The following is a 27,803-nucleotide window of genomic DNA, read 5'->3' as shown; positions in this document are numbered from 1 at the left end:
TTACGTACTACTCTTTTCCGACACTTTTCCCCAAACAGAAGTGATAGTGTGTCCCGACCCCTTTACATCCGTTTAGAAGTCGTTAGTGACATAGCGCGCATATCTTTCATAAGTCGCACACACATAAGCTGTCGATTGTGCAGTAAGATCTTCACATCCATCAGCACATAGAAATTGAAACGTTCTAAAATTTATTTTATATGTGTATGTGTAAACAGTTGCATACAAATAATTTTGGTTCCATGAAGGTTCTTAGTTTTTGATTGCAGTCAAAGGCACTGGGTGAGAATGACGATCAACAAAATGGTACTGTTTTGGGTGATTGTATTCTCTGTAGGTAAGTAAATCTTATATAATTTTGTCACTAAATATATATATATATATATAATCTTCAAATATTTCCACCATTTGTTTACATACTTTAATAAGATTAGTTTACGTTAGCGGAAAATATGAAAATGTACATCTTAGTAACATCAATTACACTTTTCTTGTTAAAGGCTGTTTGTAAACTCCGTGCAGACTTGAATTTTTTATGATTCTGTTACATCGTGGTAAGCGATAGCTCATAAAGGAACATTCATGGCAATCGTTGAAAATGACAGAGATTTGCAAGCAAACAACAACAAAGAAAATAAAATAATGCTAACGGAATTATCATTAAAATACAAATTCAGTGATACTAGGGAGAAATATAAAGTGGGGCCAGGTGTTCAGGTGGGGTAAGCGCCTTAGGTTTTATCGATGACACCCAGCATGTAAATCCTGGTCACAACATAATTACACAAACATTCATATTTACATTACCTACAAAATGTCTTTTGAACGAAAACATTTTTTGCACCGTTTCTGTGGCAGCGATACCGACGTCATACTGATCATACACTAGGTAAAATTTATAGTATCGTAAAACAAACTTTAGTTGGTTGATTTATAAATTAAGGTTTATCTATAAAAAACACAGAGTTGCTTGACAGAAGTACAAAAGAATGTTTGCTGCTTCATCCTTAAATGCGTAGCATTTTTGAGTGAACCTATGAAATGTTGATATTTAGAAAATAATCGCTAAAATGTGCATTTGATTATAAATATCTTTAAGTTACGTGTACTTTACCTTAAGAACATTCCAAGTTTAGAACTGAGGATAAATAACATTTGAACTTTATGGGATCTCAGTGTTTGTCTACGTAAACTCAAGTAGAGATCCGAGGAATCTGGTTCGACGTTTGTTTTAGAAATGGACCGGTCAGTGCTGATGCGAGTGTGTACTAGGGCAAAACACTTTACCCTCATGGCTTTGGATAGCATGTGACTGCTGTTCAAGGGATGTAAACCCAGCAAATAATACAAGCCTTTACGGAATTAACAAATACAGTTATGATAATGTAATATACATTCATTCGATTTCCTTTTGGAACTGAAACTAAAGTAAGCTGTAGTATTTGTCCTTGTTGCTGCATAAGGTTTCCATACACAGGAAAGTTTCAGTAGTTATTAAGAAGAGGTAAACTGGATTTCCTTAGAAAACCCAGGAGAAGTGAAATGATTAATCTGACGCATCGAGAGATAAAGGTGACAAATAAAAGACAAAATAGAATGATATCAGGGGTAGAAATGTTAATATCACATTGTACGACAAAAGGTGTTGATAAACAAATTATATAAAGAGATGGTTCATTTGACTTGTGTAGTGGACTGTCCTTTCCCTAACAATACTCTATACACTATAGTAAAGCAAGAGTTAATGCCAAGAGATACGTTAAGCCTACTGTACTTTAAAGCAGGAATTTTGCGATGCTTCTTTTTCATTTTTATCACAAATGTAAAAATCCAGATTTATTATAAGACAACATTATGTAAAAAATCATCCATATTAAAACCAAGCTAAAGTCTTTACATTGAATCTCAATAACTCTGAGAACGGGTTTGCCCAACAGGGAAAACAGAGATAAATTCTTTAAAAATCCTTCTTCCATTTATAGAAATATCAGGATTCTGTCCCGATTCGGTCTGAAGCATCCTAGTGTGATGGGGCATTAATTTTAAGAAAACGATGGTTCTTGCACTCCTAAAGCAGAGGTGACGGACCGCATCAAGGAAATGAAGCACATTGTTAAAATTCTATCTACTTTTGTAAGAATGCATGTATCTGTCACAATTTGTTCTGAAGAATCATATGGTGAAAAGGAAAAGTGGGTTCGAAGCCTCCTACAGTTGGAACAGCTGGGCCAAATATAGGAAAAAAGCAAATCTTCAAAAGGCAAAATAGGGAAATGGGGGAACTCTGTAAATTTCTGAAACATCTTTATGTGAAGTGAAATCAGTTTTGTGTAAACGATAGTTCTAAGTCCTCAGAATGGGCAGGATGGGCCGGCCTACTAGGGGAGATAGAGGAGATTGTTAGCGAGACTTTTGTATAAGTGATTGAGCGGTAGAGGGGGAAATATATACCAATGTATTTATTTTCCCCTTTAGTTTGGATGAAGCAATTTCAGCAAAACACACCCAGATACGCAATACAGTCCTTACTATCCTCCTGTACATACAGCATTTTGTATAAGATGCTGCCTTTGTAAGGGTATAGACTATAGATGATTAATGACAGTGTATACATAGTATAGTCTTAATAATGAAAGGGAGATTAACAGGTGGTGATGTGATATCACTGCCAGCAGTGCCGTGGTTTCATTTTAAACAAAAATCTTCATTAACAATTTATACATCTATCACATTGTTTCCATAGAACATCATTATGAATCTATTAATATAAGTGGGGCAATAATTGTAATGCATTTGGTATTTCTGATTTAAGTGTATGTAAACAGTAAATAAATGTTTCAATATCACGAGTAGGCTGTGCTTTTATCCTGTACAAAACCACAATCTACTTTACATGTGAATGTAAAGCACTCATATCCGGATCAGATACTCAAGTAATTAATCCGGAATGTCGGGATGTAGTGTACTTAATATAATATATTTATTAGTAGCGTATTCATATGGGATGGATATGATATTCTATAAACAAAAGACAATAGACAGAAAACCCATTCATCATAGGTGATGATGGATATTTATTTATAGGTTGGGTGGATGTGCGAGTGGCTAACTAAGGATCACATAATTGGTTAAACAACAAAGAAAAAATCGGCATGTTCATGGATTCACAATTCAAACCCAAAGAGCAAAATATGGACAAAATATTACAACGGACGGAGACTCCTGAGAAACTACAACGAGAATAATACCTGGCGTTAGCAATGAAAACAATGTCCTATATGATCATTATGACAATCTAAAAACCTTCATCAGTCATTATTACGGTTTTACCATAATACAGTAAATGCATGACGCACTGTACCCCCATACCCCAAAAGGACAACACATACATACCTGTGATTCGAAATAGATTCTCATCAGTCGCCGCCCCTGTAACAGGAAAGATGCTATGATAGCGCACATTAATGATATGAAGATTAGGTCTATATACGATTCAATAAATAATCCATTTTTCACCCTAATATTCGTATATTGTTAGTTTGCCGACAATATCCAGCAGTGCATATGTTTCTAAAATACCACTTTCATTCTCTCCAACTGGGAAATATGGTATATTTAGGTAACTATAGATATCGGGCTTTGTGGGAATTCAATAATGTATGTTTATGCAAAGAAATGATTATGTGTATTTATAAAATAGCGATGAATGCATGTAACTATAACGTTGATGACATTTATTAATGTTGAAGTCTTTCGACAGGTTCTATTCCACTGGTAGTTCCAATATATGTTATGGTTTTTTAAGATCTGGGTAAGATAATCGTTTGGTTACTGATCCTGTATCTATTTCAGACGTGGTTTTCTCTCAGACAAGTGATACTACTGGAGACAATATGGTTCGATTCAAGGGTGATGGAGGATATCTCCATTACGATTTGTCTAAATTGGGTCAGATCCATCATGCAATGATACTTGAAGCTCAAATTGAGAATTTCTCCTTCAATTTCATCACCAGCCAACGAAATGGTCTTATCTGGATGGACGACCGCAAAACGGAGCAACTTTACATTGGAATAATTGTAAGTACACCGAGCGGTTGGTTTTATAGCTGGACACATACGTATTTGAGCCATCTTTAAATCTGCTTCAGTAATATTGTAATAAGAGGTGGAATATGAATGTGTCAATAAAGAGAAATTCTGAGATAAGTAAGGTTGTACAAAAGTCATACAAGTAGATAGCACCATTAATTAAGAGTGAGAAAGAGCCAAACAATGAATGAAACTGTATCGTACAGCTGTGTCGTCCTTCTAGGACTTGTCAGTGATGTTAAGGGTCTAAAATGTTAAACCTAAGATGGGGAAAAGTAGAATGCATGCATCTTAAGGTCATTATTTTGTCCAAGAGTCGGTTATCCAACGTTGAAATGACATTTATTGTCAAAAGGTCTTTTTGCTCGACTCTGAAGAAATGTGATGACGATAACTTAGGACAGACGTTTTGAAATTTTGTAGAAAACTTCGTATTGACAATAAAGATTCCGATGAAAACGTTTGAGTTTAAGACAGCTGTTGACATATTATTTTGTTTGTGGTTTTGGTTGAAAATGTTTTTCTAACTTAACATGGCTTTTAAATGCATTTTCTCCGACATACGCACAAACACATACATAAAAGATAAATGGACATTAATTCTTTTGGTTATCTGATAAATTTCATATATCATACGTTATATGAATGAACCACCGATGTTTTATTTCTTATATTTTTCCAGAATGGCGACCTCGTCTTCGTCTTCGATGATCACGTGCGTCCAACGTCTATCTCGAGGCTACGTTCTAGTTCCTCAATTACAGATTACGTATGGCATTCCTTTGAAGTTAAACGAAATAATCGAAATGTAAGTGTTTTGTATACTGTCACGTCTTAATAAGAGAATAAATATTGATATTTGATAGCTGAAGAGGAGTTAATGGGCAACTGGATACATTTTAATCCCAATACACGTGACTGATTCATTCTTGTTAGTTGTACTTTTGCTCTAAGATGGAGTTATCGTGTAAACCCAGGATATTTAGACCTATATTTAGTTGTTTCCATCACACGTGATTGATAACGCCTAACCCTTTGCTTCTTTCTTATCTGTTTTTAATAATTGTAAAACTAGATAAAATCAACCACTCTTCGATTGTATTTATATATTAGTACAAAGAACTATTTATTTTGAATAGCGTAAGCAGCGAACAATAAAGGTAAAAAAGACCAGAAAAAATTCATATGTATATAATGATTGAACACTGGAAGACACCTTGAATTTCTATTGTTTTTTTATCTGTAGTTGAAGTTCTTCATAGACAGTCTGTTTATAACTGAACTCGATATGTACAAGGATATCCAGTTCGTTACCAGTAGCCACTTATACCTGGGCGGGGCTCCGAATATGACGTTACTTACTGGTGGAAGAATGAGTTCCTCTTTCAATGGTGCCCTCTACCTTGTAAGTGATCACCACACTAAGTCGACACAAATCGGGATCATCGTTTTTTTGTATTTGGTTCCGTGGATAGATAGTTCGAAATCCAATAGTAATAAAATTTCATGCTAATGTTCAATATGTTTTTTTCATTTCGTGGGCACATTGTTTCCTCGACTTAAAGATACAAATAATAAATTTAACATAAAATCCTCACAAATATTAACAATTTTACAGTCAGGTTTATACAGATTCTAAGATATTTTTCACTCCGCAATGTAGATGGAAAAGCATTATCATTACCACAATGGACGTAACAAAAGAATTTTTAATTTTAATGAAATATGGTAAATTGAAATATTTTTATCAGTCTATATTTGTACATTTTCTGGTGCACAATCTGGTGTTTGCCTCCAAAGTTCTACCATTCTTAACGACCATGAATGCTGTAAAATGAAAGTTCAATGTTTAAATTATATTGTTATGATCATAATAGGTTTACGACACGATCCGAAGGGCATGTGAGTTTATTAGTTCGTGTATGTGATTGTTACAGGTAGAATACGTGAAAACAGTGTCACAAAAGGTAATACGAATAAGCCTTTTTAACAACATTAATTCTGGCAGTGACAAGCACGGCGATATAACGATCCAGAAATATGGCCAAAACGTGACTGACACCAATCCTACAATTCCAACTACAGCGGAGTACATCATCGATGTCATCGCTCTTCGTTCAGCGTCCGTGCACATTCCTGGCTGGCTAGACCTCCGAAGAGGTGGCAGCTTTGGGTTCCGATTCAGGACTTTTGACTTCGATGCAATTATATTCTTTAGTGAGCGCATGATGAATCAACCATTTGCACTATTCATCTCGTTAGAGTTGGTGGATGGCAAGTTGTACTTTGTCTACAACCTGGGCAATATAGTAAAGAGAGCACAAGTTCCCGGAAGTCACGTTGCCAACGGTAACTGGCATGACGTCAACTTAGTTTTTGGGAAAAATAGTATCGTTGTACATTTGGATGAAGATAGCAAAATTGTTCAGTTAACTACTGCGGAGCAAAATCAGTTGATGTTTAACAGAGGACTTTATATTGCTGGTCTACCTCCTAAACGGAATTTTCCAGGATACCTCTGGTCCCAACGGGGCTACCGTGGCTGCTTCAGCAAATTAAGAATTGATGACAATAGTGAGTATAAGTGTTCCTTGTTAAACAAAGACTTGAAATATATAGTAGATGAAATGAAATGTTTCTTAAAACCATAATAAAGCTGTTACCACAGTTAAGGTTCATTTGACTTTTCCTCGTGCTTTATATATCAATTTACGTATTCATTTTCATTTTGTCGAGCTAAAGTTATTTTAAAACGTGTCAGTTTGTTTTTAGTCTGATATCATGTTTTGTAAGGTTAAAAAATGTTAAGTTTCTAAGATATGTCTAAATAAAGCCATTAGATGATGAGGATTTTATAACTGAAGTATGATGACATTTAATTTATTTCTCAATAACAAAATCTGAAAGTCAGAATGATTCAAGTGTAATAGAAAAAAAAAGAGTAAACTTCAAATTATCAATGTTCAATTCAATTTGATAGCAATAATATTCCATGTAAGTAATAGTATTTCGAAAAACATTATTTGATATGAGTTGTAATCGAAATGTTTGTGGTATACATTTCCAAATATGGATGCATATTGTTTAATTTTTGTATTTATGAACAATTCGTTATTTAGATGATTAAAATATATAGTTGGTAATTCATTAAAAACAAATGTACATGTTTCATAGAATTATTTAATTTAATGACAGATTAGTGTCGTTGATTTCGAGAAACATCACAGAATTTTCAACATGTTAACAATGTCCAGTATCATATCCAAACTCAAATTTTATAAAACTAGGGCAAAATATGAACAAAAGAAAGATTTACACGGAGACTCATGAAAAAGGTTTAATCCGGTTTTACGTTTATCCACGAATTAAGAAGCGTTTAATTTGTAAACATTGTTGATCCATGAGTTAGACTGATCACAAATAGTAATTTTTTTAGGAAAAAAAAAAGTTATTTACATTATGTAATGTTTAAATCACAGTTACAAGTATTCTTGGACCAGTAACAGTCAATGACCAAACCGGCCTCAGCACAACCTGTCAACTGACTCCCCACTGTAATCCAGACTCCTGCTTACATGGAATCTGTCGAGAAGGTATGGATAGATATGTCTGTAACTGTGATGGAACCGGATACGGAGGAATGAGATGTGACACTGGTAAGTAAAATCATCACAGCTCGAAATGAAACCGAAATCTATTGTAGGTTTCAGGTTATGAATTTTTTATGTGGTGGTCTTGCTTCTTTGCTAAAATACGTGGTTTAGTGCTGCATTTGGTTCGTTCATAAAATCGATTAACGCTGCGTACATTCTGTTCAATGAATAACAAATACAGAGAAAACCTTGTGATATAGTATAAACATATATATTTTATTATACAGTGGCTCCCATTGGTCAATTTCGAGGTGACACGTATGTGACATATAGCTTCAGTTCATCATTTGTGTCCGGTACTCTCGACGTCAGTCTCAGATTCAACACCATGCTTGCGAATACCTTTCTGTTTCAAACCGAGGCTAATAAGAGAACCGAGTACATCCGGGCGGAGATAAAAAACGGTCGTCTGAAGATTTCTGTATTTGTTGGCGGTAAAATCAAGGTTTGTACTTCAACATACAAAACCGGAATACAATACAATGCATGTGGTCACACTCAGAAATAATAATAAAAAAAACCCCACCTGTTTGCAATAGCTTTTTCTCACGAAAACTCATGTGAAATTCATATTCTTTTTTCGGAAAATAAAGATTCCTATACTTCCTTTTCTCTGTCAATGTCAGGAGTTTTTCGCAGGATCTAGACTGAACGACTTTTCCTGGCACACAATGTACATCCGACGCCGCGGAAGGAAACTAGAACTTTGGGTGGACAATCAACAACACGTAACGGGTAAGATTGTTATATGTATATCATATTTACAAATTCATTTCTGTTGATTGATTTCTTGCTTTATAGGTGTTTCTAGTAAAGCGCAACTCTGGCTTTTAAAACGATACATGGAACAATGGATTAAGCTTCGGATATGCTTGTTTTGAGTGCTCTGTCACTGAAAATACACTACCTGTTTATGGTACCAAACGTATCGTATTGTTCTTATGTCGTTTTGGCTCATTTTATTTACATGTAGCAAAAGTCAAATAATTGGTTGTTTAAAAAAATTATACATGAAGATCTAATATTTCATTACTTCTTGAATTAAAAGAAAAAAAAATTCGTTTTTATACAAAAATCAAAAATTATTTATCATTGTCTGTATGTCTGTATGTATACCTTCTCTGAACTATGTTTGAAAAAAAAAGAAACGTATATATATTGTTGTCGATTGGTTTTTGGATATATTTTAACATACGTGGACATGTGTTTCGGATTCTTTCAGGATACCTTGACAAAGATTACCCATCATTTACGATCGACAAAGTCCACTTCACTAACCATAGGAAAAGCGCAAGCATGTCTGATTTTATACCTTACAGTGGTTACCTCCAGAGCGTCAACATTGGCGGTGTTCATGTTTTAGATATTCTTAGGAGACGGGCAGATGTCACAATCGACTGGATCACGAACATGAAGTCATCGAACACTCTGCACTTCCCTGTCTTTAATCCAATTACTGTCTTATCACAAGATGCGTATGTGAAAATTCCAATATTCACTTCCAGACAGGGACTTCATGTTATGTTCAAATTACGTACTAACAAAAACACCGGTGTCGTGTTGGTTTTGCAAGATCACACGGGCATGTTTCTTTACATAGAGGTCATCGTAGGTCATGTGCTGGTTGGGTTACTCGGAACATCAAGGAATTACTCAAAAAGAATTGCGCGCCGTGTGGATGACTCCCGTTGGCACGATATAGAAATTATAGAAGGAGAAACAGAGATCGGACAGTCTCAGTATCTAGTCCGTATCGATAATGTTAGAACAAATATCAGCACGTTTAATACTCCCGCTTTCAACGTCACTCAGATGTATGTAGGAGACGTTCCTGTCAATATGTTAAAGGAAATCGGCGACATTGGACGGTATATGCATTCTAAGATCGGGTTTGTTGGATGTCTGTCCTCGGTCTACATAAATGGACAAACTCCCGAACTTGAACGATTTGCCAGGAATCCGTCCATTCTCACAGGAACATGTAATCGTAAGTTTTCAATATATGCTGAAGTAGCAAAATTATTATCATCGTAAGGAATTGTTTTAAACAAACAAACACCTTGTTCTACTCTCCACCTCTGAGACTAAACTACCATTAAATAATTCTGATATCGAGGACTTTGGAATTAGATAATACCAAAATAAAAGAAGAATAAGATTATATAAAAGACACACAAGTGAATAACCCTTTTTAATTCAAATAAACAGATAGAGTAGAGGCAAACCATGAATGAAACTGCATCATAATGCTGTTTCATCCTTCTAGGCACATCAGTGATGCTAGGAGCCTGAAGTTTGAAGCCTTGAAGGCGACTGAATAAAATCCAAAATAAGAAAAGCAATAAATTAGAAAAGGAGCTGCACTGGCCCTATAATTCAATAACTTCATAGTTTTCATATGAAAAATAATTTTAGAACTATATATAAATATTGTGGTGAATCTCTGCTTAGCATTATTGAAAAAAAGACTTGAATACGCGACAAGTTCTAAAACATAAGCGCTTTCATTTCTTCTTCAAATGTTTAACATAGCTACAAAATGTGACGTCACGGAAGATAATATCGTTACAGCTCTGATGATTTTAGGTAAAATTATTTCTCCGTGTGAATATGACGTCACTATTGAATTGTTATTCATGACGTCACAGTTCGTATCTATATAAAACATATGAAGAAATGAAATCACTTATGTTTTACAAGTTGTCGTATTTTCAGTCTTTAAACTTGTTTCTATATCTAAATATATACTCTGATACGTGTTACTATTCGAATGAATGAAACTGTGGCACGCAGTAATAGAGGGAGTTACTTAATGACTGTTTTATTAACTACCATATACATTCTTCTTCGTACCTATTTTATTGTAAAACATACAACTAGCTATAAAAAATCTCAAGAAATTAACGGAAGATATTATGAAATATAAGATTAATAAATACAAATAATTTCATCAAAGGCGCTACTCAGAAGGTTATTGAATGATATCAATATTTTCAGCTAACCATCAAATACCAACACCCGACACCGTAATACAACATACCCTACAGTTCCCTGACAAAGGAGGATACGTGTCGTATCGCCTCAGTAATCTTGCTAAACAGTACCCTGATATAGTCCAACAGTCAACACGTAATGAGACCTTTGACATTCGTTTCCGAACCCGGCAACAAGACGGACTCATTTGGATGGAGAGAAGAGACGGTCAAACTATCTACCTGGCTCTTAAGGTAAGACTGATTTATGGACAAATTCACATTTTTAAGCTTGTATTTTCTTATCATACTGTCTGGCTCTTAAGGCAAGTCAGATTTATGTATAACTTCATTTTATGAGATTTCAATTTTTGTCATAAAAGAAAATGTTGCTCTGACATACAATAATATAATATAATAATAATATATAATATAATATAATAATACAATGTATCTGTTTTGATATACAAAAACAAATAATAAGAAATGACAACTTTTTACTGATAAGGATATAATCATTTTGTACCCTTTTGTGCTATTAAATCCGCAAGGAAACAAACATTTTGAATGACTATAATATAAAGTCGACGACATTTTACGTCACGTTAGATGGTCAATAGGGTGGTGTAACATCTCGTTCTGTGTCCTTAGAAGTAATAAAAACATATATGAAATCCAAATTTAGTTGAATATAAGTGTGCTCAATCACTTACATACTTATCTGATGTGATAATTCTAGTGCAGGAAACGGTGGTAGATTCAGTATATCACAGTATGTCCTAAAAAAAAGTCACAATATATACTGAACTCTACTATGTTTCGACTTTTGCTTATATATATCGATAACATTAACTTTATTTGAGATATTCTTAACCTTACAGCAGACAATGGGGGATATTTATGTTGTATCTCAACGTTTCTCGTAATAGGCGATTATCTGTGCTCCTGTTTCTGATAAATCATTTCCAGTCTTCATTTCTTTCTGTGCTTTTTATTTCTTTTCTGAGCTCCTGGACATCCTTCTTCTAATGACATTGATTGTTTTTATGACGTAAAAGAAATATTTGGGATAAAATTCAACTAATCAGTTGTAAAGTTAATTGTGAGACCAATTCTCCAAACTCTCGTTTTCCAAAACGCTTTAAAATTATCACAACATTCTTATGAAAGGAATAGCTCATATGATAATTTTACTAGAGATCATGCGGGAATTGATACCAGGGCTATATTCTTAGCAAATATGCATACGAAAAAACCCCGCTTTATTATAAAACACTGTTTTTTTTCCTAGGGTGGGTATCTTGTTTTTGGTATAGACAGTGGCATAGGATCCCCACAGGTGTTGAATTTGGGCTCACAGCGTAACCTTGCAGATGGAGCGTGGCATGACTTCAAATTAATGAAAATTGGACGACATGTAAGTATTGTGCATATGTTCTGATAATCATGATTATAGTAGTTTAAAGTAAGGAGAACAGAATAATTTTTTAAGATCATTTATGTCCTACCATTTCGATGGGAGAGGGTAAATAGCGTTCTGTCGCTTTGTGTCCTTTAATGCCACTAATGCCTTATTTTGAGGACCTTAAATTCAGTCAAAATTGTCCCATAGTATCTTACCATTAAATTCGTAACTTGATCAGATATTACTAAGCTGATGAACCATTTTAAGTTTTTATAGCAAAATAATTTTATAGAGTAATTAAGTTTGAAATACGATAGTATAATTAGAACAGAGCATGTACATTGTTTCTAGATTAATAAATTACACTGATACAAGGAAACTGGACTAAGGTTAACTTGAAGGGTACTACTTACTTCCTTTTAAATTTTCAACTTAGTAGGAAGAGTTCTGTTTACAGACATTTTTTCTTTTGCTAACTACTGTTTTATGTATTAATTGTAATATCATTGAATTTATTTTCAGTTTTCAAATCAGTCAAAAGAATAACTGAATAAATGAATGAATGAATGAATGAATGAATACTATTGATGGGGAAACTTCTCAATCTCTTACACACATGAAATATGTTGGTAAATGCAGAACTGTAATATTTATATAAAGGAAAGTTAAATATTCTACCATGAAAAAAGTATTTATTTAAATGATATGTTAACAACACTAAAAAACGTCTCTTGTTTTGACAGTGTCCGATTTGGTAGGGCTCCCCCAACCACTGGTCATTGACATGGCGGAGTTTTGTTTTTGTAAATTTTATGTTTATATCAGACTTGGAGACACTTGACAGTTTTTATGGTAACCAAGGGAGATAACTGTAACTAGGAATGAAAGGAGTGTGTAAGAGGATGAAAGTAAACATATGTTGAGTGAAAGCCCTCTTGTATAAGGACACATAATGTTAACTTTTCACTTGCCTTTGGTTAAATAAATATTTTTTCTCTAGAAAAAAATATGATCAATCCATTACGTTTGAGATAGCTTTATCATCTGGCCAATATGTTTTATGATAAATATTCATGAGACCTGTGGAATGAAAATAAATGTTATCGAAAACCGGAGTTCACCAATAAGGAATATACATTAAGGTTGAGAAATCTCTTGCTGACAGAAAACAGGAAATGGGTTTGATTTATTCCACTACTGTGTTTTTCTTCTTTAAAACATGCGTATTGCTGATGTTGTCGATCAAGTGAAGCTAATATCAAGTGAAATTTTCTGTAAAATATGTGTATTCATCGTCTTTTGACAGTGGAACTGCTTTTAGAAAAAAATGTCATATAATAATAAATTCAATGAAATGAAAAAAAAAAAGAATTAATTTTAATCAATCAATTAATTAATTTTGTAGTAATAAAGTCCAGTCCAGATTCCTTGTATCATTGTTGTATACCTACAGGGGAATGCATGAGGAGTTAAACCCATGGTAGGGCTTTCTTGTATACTTACAGTTGAGTAAAAAAAGATAGAGGTCAGTAGGGTAGACCATATTTAGCTAGATATTAGGAGTCTCCATCTAAATCTTTATTTTGTTTTTATTCTGCACTAGTTTTTTTTAAATTTGAGTTTGGACTGCGATTATGTTGACATGTACGATAGTGTATAAAATTAACCAAAAATCAGTATAGGCCATACATCTACACATGTTGATTCTAGTTGAAGTTCTTTATCGACAATCAACCGCCAAAAGAAACGTACTACCAAAACATGATTCAGCTAGCATCTGAGGGAAATGTGTATGTCGGTGGATCTCCAGACACATTCTCCTACACCCGTGGTCAAGTCGCTACTAACTTTGAGGGACAGCTGTCTGGGGTATGTCTTGGAACAAATAACACGTGTTTCTTCAGTGCTGTTTCTAATAAATTCTAATATTGAATTTGAATAATTTTTATCTTGGTAAGGTACAGATCATTTTAAAAACAATTGGTGTGTTAAATTGTAACTGTTTCTGGTTCATTTTCGAAATTGTATATACGTTTTTATTGTCGTGTAGGTTGAGTACAAGAAAGGAGCTTCAGATACTTTGATGAACCTCATATCTAACATAAAAACACAGGGAAACGTACATGGTCGTGTGACCGTATCCAATAACCTGGATGTGCCATTACCAACCAACTTTCCAATCAGCCCTTCTCAACCTGACCAGACTGTTACGCTGCTTGACCATGCAACGTTTCGCTCCTCCGCTTGGAAGATAGGAAATTACATTGACCTAACATCTGACGGAATTGTTGAGTTCTCATTCAGGACATTTGACAGACGAGGTCTAATCTGGTTTGCTAAACGACCGAATTCCGACGTCTTCCTTGGAATTGAGCTGTTTGACGGTAAAGTTTATTTGATATTCAACTTTGGTCAAAGTGACATTCGTCGACGACAGATATCAACCGGAACGGTCACTAATGGTCAAATAAATGCCGTGAGATTAGCAATTCAGAACGATGTCTTAACGGCGTCAGTAGGAAGTAACATCGTGAAAGAGAACTTAAATCCTCTAACAAAGAATCAGAGAAATTTCAACGGTGGACAATTCATCAGTGGCCTGCCGAGTTACCCCCCTTACATCTGGTCCGGTGAAGGTTTCAATGGGTGTTTGATTAATCTTGTTATCACAGCAACGGGTAAGAAAAATCATTATCATGTGTTTTATGGGAACATATCTGTGCCTCTGTCTCCCTCTTTGTAACTAGATATAGTGAAGCTAAAAGGTTCTTTGCGTCATAGATCTGTTTCTCCCTGAAAGGACCTTAATTTTGAAATCTTTTTGTCAATGATGTCTTAACAAATCGTTTACATACATCTGAAGAGTTTTAGAAGGACCCATTGGCTTCGTAAAACATCTTTATTCATTGGTTCTTCATATATGATATCTGGAACGAAACTGAAAAGTGACTTTGGTACAATCATGTGATAATAGTCATGTGATAGCAGCTCTTATTTCTTACCATTTACAAATTCTTTTTAGCTACTGAGTTATCGGGATTAACGTCACTTCCGTCCAATAATACCAGTATCAGTGCTGGTTGTGTATCACGTGATCCATGTGGAAGAAATCCATGCAACCGCGGAACGTGCTATAGCAGTCTGGACGAGTTCGAATGTGATTGTACTGCTACCGGATACACAGGCCGGACTTGCTCCGAAAGTTAGTATTCTATATCGGTGTTAAATGCGGGCAAGACATTTTAGGAAATTTAGTCATTTCTGATACCGAAGATTTTTAACTTTCACGTTCAAATCAAAAGTGTTGTGTAGAAATAATGTGAAGATGAATAAGCATATAAATATATATCATAACATAATGCATAAAGAAGATAACAAGCCGAGTCGTCCACATATTTATGGTCCTCGATGACGAACATACCGTCGTCGCTTTGTCTGTCCGTCCGTTTGTACGTCGATTTGTCCGTCCATCATAATTTTATCATATCAACAGCATGATATGTAGATGGATCTCAATCAAGAGAAGTGCAGTGAAGGACCATGGTTCTCTTCTGCATAATTGAGCCTTTAAGATCTAGCATGTATTCGGGGAGTATCGATTAGTTCTACATCTTCTCTTGTTTTCTTGTGTTTTAAAATTTTTTTTAATGGAAAAATTGCAGTTGCGGTAGTTGGTGGCTTTACAGGAAATAATGGTGCTATATATCGTAAGACAGTTTCACAGAAGTCCTACACTAATGACCTTGCCGTCCGCTTCAAGACCATGTTCCCAAGAGCGATTCTCTTCAAGACATACTCAAACTCTAGTGATGATTACATCAAAGGAGAGTTGGTGGATGGCAGTATTAAAATTACAGTATACAAAGACGGAATCACTGACGTAAGTGATTAATTCATTACGACACGATATGAAAGCATGACGTCATATTTCATTGTAACAATTAATAACAATCTTAACAATTCAACTAAAATGGTATTTTCAATTATCGGATAAAAATTGCCAAATACAAATTAAGATATGACCTGTCGTTGTCTTTGTTGAATGGTAAGATAAATATAGATGGCTTGTAATTCATGTAAACTAGAGGCATATTCGCCATGATTCTAAGAATATTATATCTAAGATGCATATCATCACAGACTCATTCCACCGGATCGCACCTGAATGATAACACATGGCATAGCCTATACGTACAGCGACGTGACGAGCGACTAGAGATTTGGGTGGATCAGCGACCGCACGTATCAGGTAAGTCACGCTTGCACGTTTGATTATATAAACAAATGCTAAAAATACTGCTTTTTAGGCGCATTTAATGTGTTTCGTATTTGTTACACCGAGAAACTTCAAAGACTGTACGTAGATTCTGTGTATATTTCCATCTTTGAAACAAATTACTTTTTTTTCTGTTTTTTCCATTATCTGCTTCCTAACGACAAATCTTCCATTTCCTTCTTCATGCAAATTCCTCCTATCAGTCTTTCTACCAACTTTCCTTAATTGTATTTACTGTCAATATCCTGTTGTATTTCAGGTCTTAATATATTGAAAAATATTCTGAATCAGGGAAGTGTTACACGGTTCCTATAGTTTGTCCCATATAACGGCTTTAGCATTATCCGCTATCTTAAAATATCGTGAACCCAAGAACCAAAACCAAAATGACGAATACTTACCTCCCTTGATTGTATACTGTTCGAAAGTTTAATGCAAATACGGTACCCTATATACATGTACATAGAAGAAAAGAAAAAAAAATACGTGAAATAAAAATGAAATGTTTCCCGAATTGGCAACAGGAATTAATAACTCATCATTTGATAGAAAATACATAGTATGTTAAATATGCATGATTCTAATTTACGATAATTATTGTTTAAAAGGTACTCTCAGGGGGGAAGATTTGTACATCGACATCAGCGGAATCATATTTGGGAGCGGCTCCGGAAGTAGAACAGAGATAAATATTGATGACCAATTGCCTCCTTTTATTGGCTACATGCAGAATGTTTATTTCGATGATATTGACATCATTGGTAAACTTCACAGCGTTCCTAATGTTGGAGTCACATGGTATAATACCACCCCTACAGACGCGTATGACCCTCTCATATATGACTCTATGACGTTATCATCCAAGGCAACCTATCTTGAACTGGGCACACTTCCGGTCTCGACAGCTCTCCATATAAAATTAAAATTCAGAACCGGCCAGGACAATGGTCTTCTTCTTTTTAACGAAGGCCGAAACGGAGAATTCATTGCCCTTGAACTTGTTCACGGAATTGCTGTATTTGCTTGCAATACCGGAGGTAATGACACGGTTATCGGTCTTAAGAGTTCAGTAAACGATAACAAATGGCACAGCGTGGAGATCATGGAAACAGCAAGGAACAATCAACGGTTTTATCAGGCCCGGGTAGACAAAATTGTGGTAAGACTATCGTAATAATCATGATTTTTAATTACGCGGTTTACGATCTATTGATATCGTATTATAAGGTAAACACCACAATTATGGAGAGCGTTCAGCTAAGGCATAACAATTGAATGGATGCAAATCAATGTCAGTTAAACTGCCTGATGTAAGTTTTCGTCAAGATATGCCTTTTTATAATTTAATGTATTTGATATTTTTTTATGTTCTTACCAAGCATTCGATCCCCATACTTGCTGAGATGGAACCAACTCGCCCCCTCTTTCTAGGTGGGCTTCCACGGAACATGTTCGTCACAAATTCTATCGTCAAGAAAACACTGCGTTCTGACAGTGGTTATATAGGCTGCGTGGCATCAATTTACCTCAACAATGGGAAACCCAATATCGCCAGATACACAATGGACAATAATGTTGTCCTCAGAAGTTGCAAAGGTAGATGAAAATCATGCAGGGAATCAATGTATTCAACAAACGAGTTTATGTTTGTGTTAAGCAATTCATGTATGAAAAAACGAAAACTAAATTAACAAAGCTGTATTTGTACATGTATCTAATTCGAGCCCAAGTCTCAAGATTCGAAATTTTATTGACAAAATTCTGTGCTGCTGTGAATAGAATATGTATTTTTTAAACAATGAACGTTCTGAACTTCTCATCGGAATTTCGAGTAAAACATATTTTATTGTCGATAAACGATGAAAATGCATTTTAATACTATTATGCTTCTCATAATATCGAACTTTTTGTCATTTTTTGTTTTTCTTTCATTTCAAAACACGACACTCTTTATTATCATTTTAATTATGCAAGGTGATTTAATTTTACTTATGCCTTACTTATATTTGTCAATCGGCAGACATCACGGGTTACTGTCCGCCAGTGGATCCCTGTCAGCATGGCGGCACATGCAGTATAGGTGTGACCCGCTACCACTGTGACTGTGAGGAAACAGGGTATTCAGGTCCACACTGTGGTCTTCGTAAGTCAAATGTTAATTTAATGTTATCTTCTCCATAAATGATAATGTTATTTTTTATCCAGAACAACTCGCCATATCCCACATTCAACAGTCTGTTCGGCCGCCGAGCAGCACCAAGCAACCGAATGGTCGAAACCGATGTCAACATATACGCACTAGCTCCATAATTAAAAAATCAATCAGTCGATATAGTCTACCCTTAGTATCAACTAACATGAAATTGTGTAAATGGTATTGTATATGTATGCATATTTTGCAATGATGTTTTAGACATAAGACTATTATAAAATAGTTCGTTTAATATAACAAGTCTTGTAAACTGAAAAGAACTCATTTCCTCTGATGTATTGACAATTTTCCATTAAGCTATATGAAAAGCGTGATGATTTCTATTTCCCTGTTGTAATTTTTCCATGTCTGGATAGCAACAGTCCTACATCCCCTACCTGTGGTATTCACATATCACAGTGGATTCAATATCCAATGGCTTGTTCTCATTATCGCGATTTTCGTTCAAGTTGTCACCTGCCTGAAGATCAAACTCGTAACACAGGGTTTCGAAAGATGCAGGTTGATAAAAAATATAGGAAAGTTTTATGGTCGTCTTATTGATCTCGTTGAGAAAGAATCTATTTCGATATGAAGCTGAATGTGTTGGATGCTCGTTCGTTTTCCTGTTGGTTTAGTTTATGTGTACCTTGTCCTCATTTGTGAACGTGCGATTAAGTCTTAGATTGACTCCTCCTTGGTCTTTTTTGTGAAGTCTCCGTGTAAATTTTTCTTTTGTTCACATTTTGCACCTATTTTGTTATTTGCGTACTAGCTTAACAGAAAAATAAAGTGGAAAATTGTTTGACGTTGTTGGAGATATTTAGTAAAAAAAAAAAAAAAAGCAAAGAAATAAAGAAACTCGAGCAAGTGCAGAACCACCTAAATAGCATCAATATATTCTCAATATCAAGTAATACAACATACGGCCGTTAAAAACAATGAGATTGGTCATCTTTCAGGATATTAATATGTTATTAAATATACTGACTGGGATTTCGCCTTAAACACTCTATTTACTGACACAAATGTATCTAATCAACACAGAAAATCGATTTTCAAAACCTCTATTCTGACTGCTGTGTTTTACAGATCCCATAGGGATTTACCTTGGTAAGCATGAACAGCCAGGTGTGATAACTTACACATTAAAACAAAGTTTGACTTCGCAGCAAGATTCCCTTGTTTTCGGTTTCATGACAAAAAGAGCAGATGGCACCCTGGTGAGACTGGAAAATTTGTCCGGAACGGAATATATAGTCATACGTTTGGTGAGTTTATAGGATATGGACAAATTTCAAATGCATTTTGAGATTTCACAACAAGGGTGAAATAAGATTTTAATAAGTTTTTGAAAGAATTGAATGGAATATAAACTGATATGTACCTATTTTCATATCGCTAATATCGATATGTAATAAACGAAATATTATTTTAATTATTTTTTTTCTGTCAGTGATAAATTCAAAATTTTGTGGAGCAAAGAAATTTAGTCTTGTATAACTATCAAAATTTATCAACATATGATAAAACAATGATGTATTAATATTACAGGCTGGTGGTAGCTTAGTGGCTGATTTCAACACTGGCACTGGAGTGAAAACTTTGACTTTGGCTAACAAGAGGTTCAACGACGGAAAATATCATGTGGTACACTTCTACAGGGATGAACTGGGAGCCCGACTTAAGGTTGACGGGGCTATCAACACGATTGACGGTGAAATGTTATTTGCGGTTATTTGCGTTTTGAAAATCTAAAATAATATTCAATCAAGTGTGTTATTCAGTCGAAACGTTTTCATATAGCACTGTAGATAATGTGAGATAGTTTATGTCTTATGCTATTTGATGATCCATATAGTCTTCTGAGGAGTGAACAATGATTTTATAATCAGAAGATGTCATGAGAAAGTTTTGACCATTAATTACACGATATTAATTACATTAATTAATTACATTAATTAATTATGAGATAAGATCCTTCAATCTTTCCATCTCAGCTTTACTACTTTGGTTTATGTACCTTTTTAATTGAAACGTTCGCAGGTTATGTTTCTCTGCTTGTGGAAAGAAAATCCATCCAATTGCAATACGTTTGACATATATCCATGCCAGTCGAACGTTCTCAAACTATCCAATATCTTGAAACACATAACGATTCATTGGACAATGTTTTGTTCTCGGTATCTTATCGTCCTGCTTACCGTCAGTACGTTTCATTCTATAGGATCACAGTCATCTTTCGACCAGCTCAAGTACGTGTTTTTGGGTGGTAGGCCTTCATCAGACGGAGGAATCAAGGACGCCTTCTACGGATTTCTGGGAGGTAATACATAAAAGTCATGCCCATATTATATAAATATCCCACAGAATACAGAAAAAATACTTCTCAGGTCAGGGTAAATATTCAAGATTGTTTCATATGATATATTTTCAAATTGGCTTAGAACTGAAGTAATGAATTTGATAAAACTATAGACAGGATACCACATATATGTTCGCATCAATTTTCTTCAGGTATCACAAATTTCTCATCAAGATTTTTGCGCTTATGGCGCTCTCAGTGGCAATTATCTTTTATAAGGCTACATTTACAACATTAATATTCGTTTTGGCATGCCTGATTTTTCTTTGTATCAGATTAGGTGTAACATGTTGTCGGTAATTGTTTTCATGCCATGCATGTATACAGATCATTCAGTGGAACCAATTTAATAATTTAGAATAGCGATTGTTCTGTTGCACTCGATGAAAGTATTTCTATTGTCGGACGTTTAGGCTAGGCGGTAGCTCATAACCTTATGTAAATCTTGTAAGAATTTATGTATTCTTAACTCTTCCTCTTTCCATTTTACTGTAGTTACAACATTTAACGTAAAATATTTTGAAAACTTGCCAAATGCTTAACATATGGCTTACTCTTATGATCCTCGAGACACTTAAAAAAGGGAAAAAATCATAATATTCTACAGGTTTTTATTATAATCGAAGAGGACTGATTGATCAATACCTTGCCACGAACGATACTGCAGGATTTACAGTTACAGGAGATACAAGTTTCGTTCAGGATCACCATTACGAACTCGTATCACCAGGGTAAGAACCAACCTTTACGTACAGATAAACCTGAAGTACATTGCAATAAGTTTCGGTGCAGCCAAGAACCGTATCTAAAACTGTAAACTCTCAACATCAGTATAAGTAATGCTTTAGTACCTGGAATCTTTGTGAAATTGTACTACTAAATTAACTGATGTTATGTTCTTGCATAGCAATCATACGCGCTAGTTGTTATGACATTGGATGTAAAAACAAAATGATTTTTTGACATTTAAGTATATTCACAGACATATATATATATATATATATATATTAATTGCAATAGAATGTCAATCCTTGATTAATGTTTTAAAGACAAAAGCATTTTAATCATAAAACACTTACTTAATACTACATACCTATCATCCTTGTGGCAGTTACTATGGATATATACATATCTCCCCTGAAATCGGAGGTGGTGGTGTGGTTGGAAAGGCAGCTAGGGGGAGTAAGGAAATTAACATTGGAAACGGTGTACATTCAGGTACAGACGGAGGGGGAGCACTGCTTCCGGAATCTTTACTACCAGTTGTTGCGCATTATCAAAGAGGTGAGCCCTTGTCTGTTCCGATAGGTGTAAGCAAACCTGGACCAAGGGCAGGTGCCCTAATTGGCTCTATACTAGGGACACTGGCATTTGCGGCAAGTATGCTTTGGGCTGTATGGCTATGCAAGCCTGGAGTTTTACCTTGTTGTGGAAAGGGTGGATATTTTGATCTAGCTAAGATAGGATTCGACATGGGAAATGCAGCGGGTGGTGGAAGTGGTGTAGGTACCGGAGCAAGTGGTATTATATCAAGTGCAAAAGTTACCAGTGATGCCATTTCCGGAGGCGTATCAACAGGTGGTACCTCTCAAGTACAGGTATCGAGTCTCTCCATGGCAAAGTCAATAAGTGGATGCGATGAAACAGATGCTTATGCTTCTTCTGGTGATGGTGCAAAGGTAACCATTGTAAACAGCGGTGCAAATCTGAACGGTGGGGGTTCATCATGTGCATATTATTCAACCACTGGTAATTCTGATTCTTCAGCGTCAGGTGGACAGTCGTCTTACAGTAGCACGGTAAACCAGTCGTTGGGGAAGTCTAGTGTGAAGAGTTCCAAAGTGTTCTACTCTTCAACATCCGGTGTAACACTCGTAAATGACGGCTTCAAAGAAGCTTCTAACTTCAATGAAGAGTCTACTTGGGATACCAGCACGATGAGATCTACAACATGTCTTATAGATTCAGGAACGATGAAGTCATCGACGTCTTTGGTAGATGCAGCAGGATCTTCCTCATATTCTCACTCCGCTTCAGCAACAAACATCACCTCAACTTCAACTGGTGACAGTGGTGGGACATTCGTGCTTAACAGTGCTGAAGGTCATGGAGATTCGGCAAATGCGGATTACGATTTTCCGATGGGATATAACGAGACATGTTCTAACTACACGAGCAGTAAAACATTGATACAGGAAGGTTTTAATTCATCCTACACATTCCAGGTAAACTTAACTAAAAAAAAAAAAAATCAATATTCACAATTTTTACATGACAGGTAAATCAATGCACAGATTTTCAAATTTAGAATGCAGCGATATAAGATAAGTTATGTCATTTCCTTCATCGTTATATAAAGTAATGTGTAAATTAGTATTCGACAGACATTCATTCGAAGTCAGAAGTGATCTGTTTATAGTTTGAACGTTATATTTCAACTGTCGTCGGACACTGTACATTTAACTTATTTCAAAATAATGTTAAAATTTATGACCCTGTATATTAACTCTAACACCGCGTAGGGAGGGACTGGAGGTAAAAATGGACAATTGTCTTACTCGCCTCTAACTGTTACCCCCGGGGCAGCAGGGGAGGAAGTGCGAGTTGACTGCTGCTTCGTAACTGGCGATGGTTCAAGTGTTGTGACGGGATCCACCTCTGGTCCGCCTCAGGTCTGGAACATGCAGGTATGGCATTCCTTCTACGTCATACCTCAAAGGTATGACGTAGTTTCGGCACATCAACTAGAAGTAGTTGATGTGCCTGCAAGTAGTTGATGTGCCGAAATCTATACTTATAGGACGCCAGATCGCGATACTGATTCTACATGTAATACATTTTTGAACGGAAATAATTATGCATTTACACCTACAATTGATACAAAGATAAACTACATGTAGAATTTATCAATAATATGCAATTAGCCACCAAACTTGTTGATTTGCCAGATGAAAATTCCTGATCAAACAATTTGCAGGTCAAATCGAATGATTACTGATGCTGACAAATCGAAACAAAATTGGTCAAAAGTTGATGTTACAAAATAGTACATGTATTTGTATTTTGGTGGTCCGAAAACTGGAAACATTACTCACTGGAGAAATAGCTATCAAACAAGTGGAGAAACGATGGTAACAAATATTTTTTGTATATATATGAATACATCTTGATTATTTGTAATGAAAGTTTTAGTTCTCTTTATTAAATTTTGTGCGTTTTTGTACGTTTGTGTACCGTTCATATAAGGGAGGTAACTCTCACAATAATAGTACTAGGGTATTATGTACATATATATTTATATATATAACTTATAAGAGACGATATCAACAGTGATGAAGGCAAAACTCCCATGCAGACATTAATTTTTTTATCAACCCTAAATGAACCTTAGATCTATTTCCTTTTTTATGCATTATTTCAAGACGTGCAGTAATTATACATTAGCAGGTTAGCAAATACCACACCCCTTTAAGGCTTTGTGTTGATATCTCGAATAACTGAATAGCAGAATCATGCCATCAAAGATATTTTACGTAAGTTGTAATGGTCCAGTTTTCTTGTGTCAAATATTGAGATTCCTGTAGTTATGCAAGTTTAATCGACATCGAGAACACAATACGTATATTTGAATGCCAGACAGGAGAACTGTTGAAAATAATGAAGGGTGATACCATGGGATCGTCCAACCTCCATTTGGCCTGTTATGACAGTCTCCTCGTCGGAACCGTGCAAGCTGACCTTGATGTTAATGCTTTTTCTATCGGGAAAGGTGTTACCCACAAAAAGTTACAGGTAACTATCACTGAGGTAATCACACATTGGGGAGATGATGTTATCCTTGAACTTAAAATGTTAAAGATTTGAAAGAAGAATGTCATATTTACCGTAGGTTCTGGATGACCTTTGCGCTCGTTTTTTATATGTTGTCATGCACCATCCGCCATCCGAAATGAATCTTTTAAAATGCTACTTTTTCTATAGACCTATGCAGATTCAACCAAATTTGATCTGAATTTTCATTATATGAAGTTGATCCGACCCTCGTGGACATAAAGTTAGGGAGATGCAGGTATTTTTCAATGTGAATTTAAGATAGAATGTAGGTAAAATGTGTTTGAAAGGCTACTTATTAACATCCAAGTGGATTTTCAAAGGGAATTCAACCGATGTTGATGTGAAATATCATTGTGGGAACTAATTATTTCATAGATAAATGGAAGATTGTATAACAGACATACAAGTGAGTAGCGCCTTTAAATAAAAAAATCAGATTTATATTCTGTACAATGAATTAAACTACATCATACAGCTGTTTCGTCTTGTAAAGGGAAGGGGTCCAAATAGAAACGTAAATAAAGTTTTGTTTAAAAATAGCACTCTTCATTATTATCGAAATGGATTTCAAACAAATTAGACCTGTAACGTCTTGAATGAGGCCAATCTTTTCTTCAATAATTAAGGTTCGTTCATCTTGAATTTCAGTGTTTCAATTTTTGCTTCAAATTGATATTACATATAATGACTGAATCCTCTAATTGTTTGAATATCATATTGCCAATAAGGCCACTTGTTCGATTGTTAATTATTAGAAGTATTTTGGTTTGGGAAAAACCTTTTATACAAAAAGGAAGGAGTATAAACATATCTATTGTACAAAAGATACCAACTGAGTAGCATTCACTACAAATTTACAATTACAATAGTAGATATAATATAGCTAAATTATGAGTAAAATTGCATCGTACAGATGTTTCGCCATTTTAGGAATCGTCCGTGATGCCAAGTGTTGAAACCTTGAAGGCGACTGAGGAAAATTCAAATTGAATAAATGTGAAAAATGTAGGTTAGGGAAAGGAGAGTCTAGATACCGTGTTACTGATGAAAGGCAAAATAAGAGGGCTAGATAAATTTGTAAGGTTAAGTATAAGAATGAATAGGACTTATACATGTATTAAACATTAATGGTCCATGACAGGTATGGAACTTTGTCACGGGAAGACCGTTGGAAATGGGTCCGTCAGATACTTGTTCAGCCATCTGCTTGACTGATGACAAAGAATCTGTTGTTTTTGCCAAATCTGACAAATTTGGAAACGGTACCAATATCACCATATGGGACCTAATGGGAAATCAGATACAGAAACAGTTTAGACATGACGCCCCAGTGGGCAACAACGACTACATTAACTTCCTGTCGCTGTCCAGTCAAGACAAGTATTGTGTAGCTGGCTTCACAAACTCCTTCGACAATCAGATCGAATTTCTTACATTTGACACGTCAACGGCAACTGGCTTGATTAAAAACCCCAACATCCTTAAACTTGATGCGTTCTCAGATTGTACCGTTTTGTTACCACGTGATGAGGCAGTGACTGGTCTGAGAGATGGTAGTCTGAGAGTTTGGAGTTTGCGGACAGGACAAAAACGTCGTAACCTTTTGGATGGTTCGGAATCACATGGCCATGCAAATGCTGTAACGGCGTTAGCACTGTCACAGGATCAGAAGTTTTTGGTTTCAGCGTCAGCAGATAAGACACTAAAGGTTTGGGATATGGACAGAGAACAACTCTCTAGAACCCTTACAGGACATTTAGACGAGGTAAGAAGTTACTATTATTACTATTATTTTTCTTTAAAACGACAAATCTTCTTTTGAAAGAGTAAGATTATTGTACAAAAGACACACAAGGAAAGAGTACCATTTCATAAAAAAATTAAGATGATGCCGAAAGGGCAAACAATAGATTTAACTGCATCATATTGATGTTAAACGAGGGTGATCGATAGAAATGTCAGGGAGGCACACTATCCCCAAAATAGAGAAAACATTGTAATTGCATTCCATACCATAGGCTATGAGTTGACCAAAAAGTTTTAGAACGGCGCTGAACTGAATAAATTAGAACGCAATATAGGGATAGCCAGATTAATGGATTAATGTGGTGCTTTGAAGTTATCAATAACGGCGTGGTGTAATTTTAATAAGGGAGACGTAATTTGTATATTGTAGTCAGTGAAACGATAGGAGAAAGCGCATGTTCAAACTGTGAAAATAAACTTTAACAAGAAAGATTAGGTAAAATTCTTTCATAAGACCTAGCTTTACCTGTTACTCATTTCCTATTTCAAGGTTTGGTGCACGGCGATCTCGCAAGACGGCGAGATCGTAGTATCTGGTTCCCGTGATGGATCAATTAGACTTTGGCGACTTGAAGACGAAACTGAGATCTGCGCATTCCCAACCGGTATCGACGTGTTTTACGTCACAATGAGTCATGACAGAGGTACCGTTGTTGCGCTGGGTGATAAATACAGCGCACGCAAGCTGATAATGCTTCAAGTTGTCCACACCAAAATCAGAAAAGAAATAGTCCCATGAGACGAGTATATCAATAATGGAGTGAACTGGTAGTTACGAACAGTTTTTTTTAAGAATCTAAATCTATAAATGTACTCATATGAAGCGCATAGACTTAAAACAGTACCCAGTCTCTTATTGTTTGAAAGTAAATAAAATTCATCGAATGTGGTAAAGATTTATTTTAGTATAATTTTGAATCGAAAAGAAAAGTTAAAATATTCTGTGACACTTATCGAGCAATGAATAAAGAATGTCAATATTAACCAAGTTCTATGTTTAAAAACTTCTCATACGGAAAGGTTTAGCTGAGGGAACAATAAACGAGATGAATTGGGTATTAAATATCTTATAAACTGCAACCAATCTTTATGCAATCAAAACTTGCTTTTGTTCTTTTTTTTCGGGTCATGACGAGATCTTAAATTTGTACAGCTTATTAAATATCAAGTATACAGAATATTATCATGAGTCGGAGTGTTCCACTCAGAA

General features: G+C 35.3%; 1 protein-coding gene across 1 annotated transcript; it reads left to right on the top strand.

Moving 5' to 3' along the window:
* Positions 1–208: 208 nt before the first annotated feature.
* Positions 209–27,694, top strand: LOC132559438 (uncharacterized). The gene is made up of 28 exons (XM_060224056.1): positions 209–337; positions 3,853–4,079; positions 4,774–4,899; positions 5,338–5,496; positions 6,029–6,665; positions 7,571–7,747; positions 7,972–8,189; positions 8,371–8,479; positions 8,967–9,731; positions 10,742–10,971; positions 12,008–12,133; positions 13,832–13,990; positions 14,172–14,799; positions 15,144–15,323; positions 15,784–16,001; positions 16,262–16,370; positions 17,006–17,556; positions 17,777–17,993; positions 18,418–18,540; positions 19,681–19,859; positions 20,143–20,305; positions 20,816–20,914; positions 21,561–21,684; positions 22,065–23,178; positions 23,476–23,640; positions 24,590–24,745; positions 25,929–26,552; positions 27,084–27,694. The coding sequence occupies exons 1-28, from the start codon at positions 289–291 to the stop codon at positions 27,330–27,332; spliced, it is 7,881 nt and encodes a 2,626-aa protein (XP_060080039.1). The 5' UTR covers positions 209–288; the 3' UTR covers positions 27,333–27,694.
* Positions 27,695–27,803: the final 109 nt, after the last annotated feature.

Source organism: Ylistrum balloti, unplaced genomic scaffold (assembly GCF_031769215.1).
Source record: "Ylistrum balloti isolate Yb309-2 unplaced genomic scaffold, AGI_CSIRO_Ybal_v1 Utg370912, whole genome shotgun sequence".
In the NCBI taxonomy this organism is placed as follows: Eukaryota; Metazoa; Mollusca; class Bivalvia; order Pectinida; family Pectinidae; genus Ylistrum; species Ylistrum balloti.
Note: the sequence above shows the minus strand (reverse complement) of the source record. Positions and strands in the feature narration are given on the sequence as shown.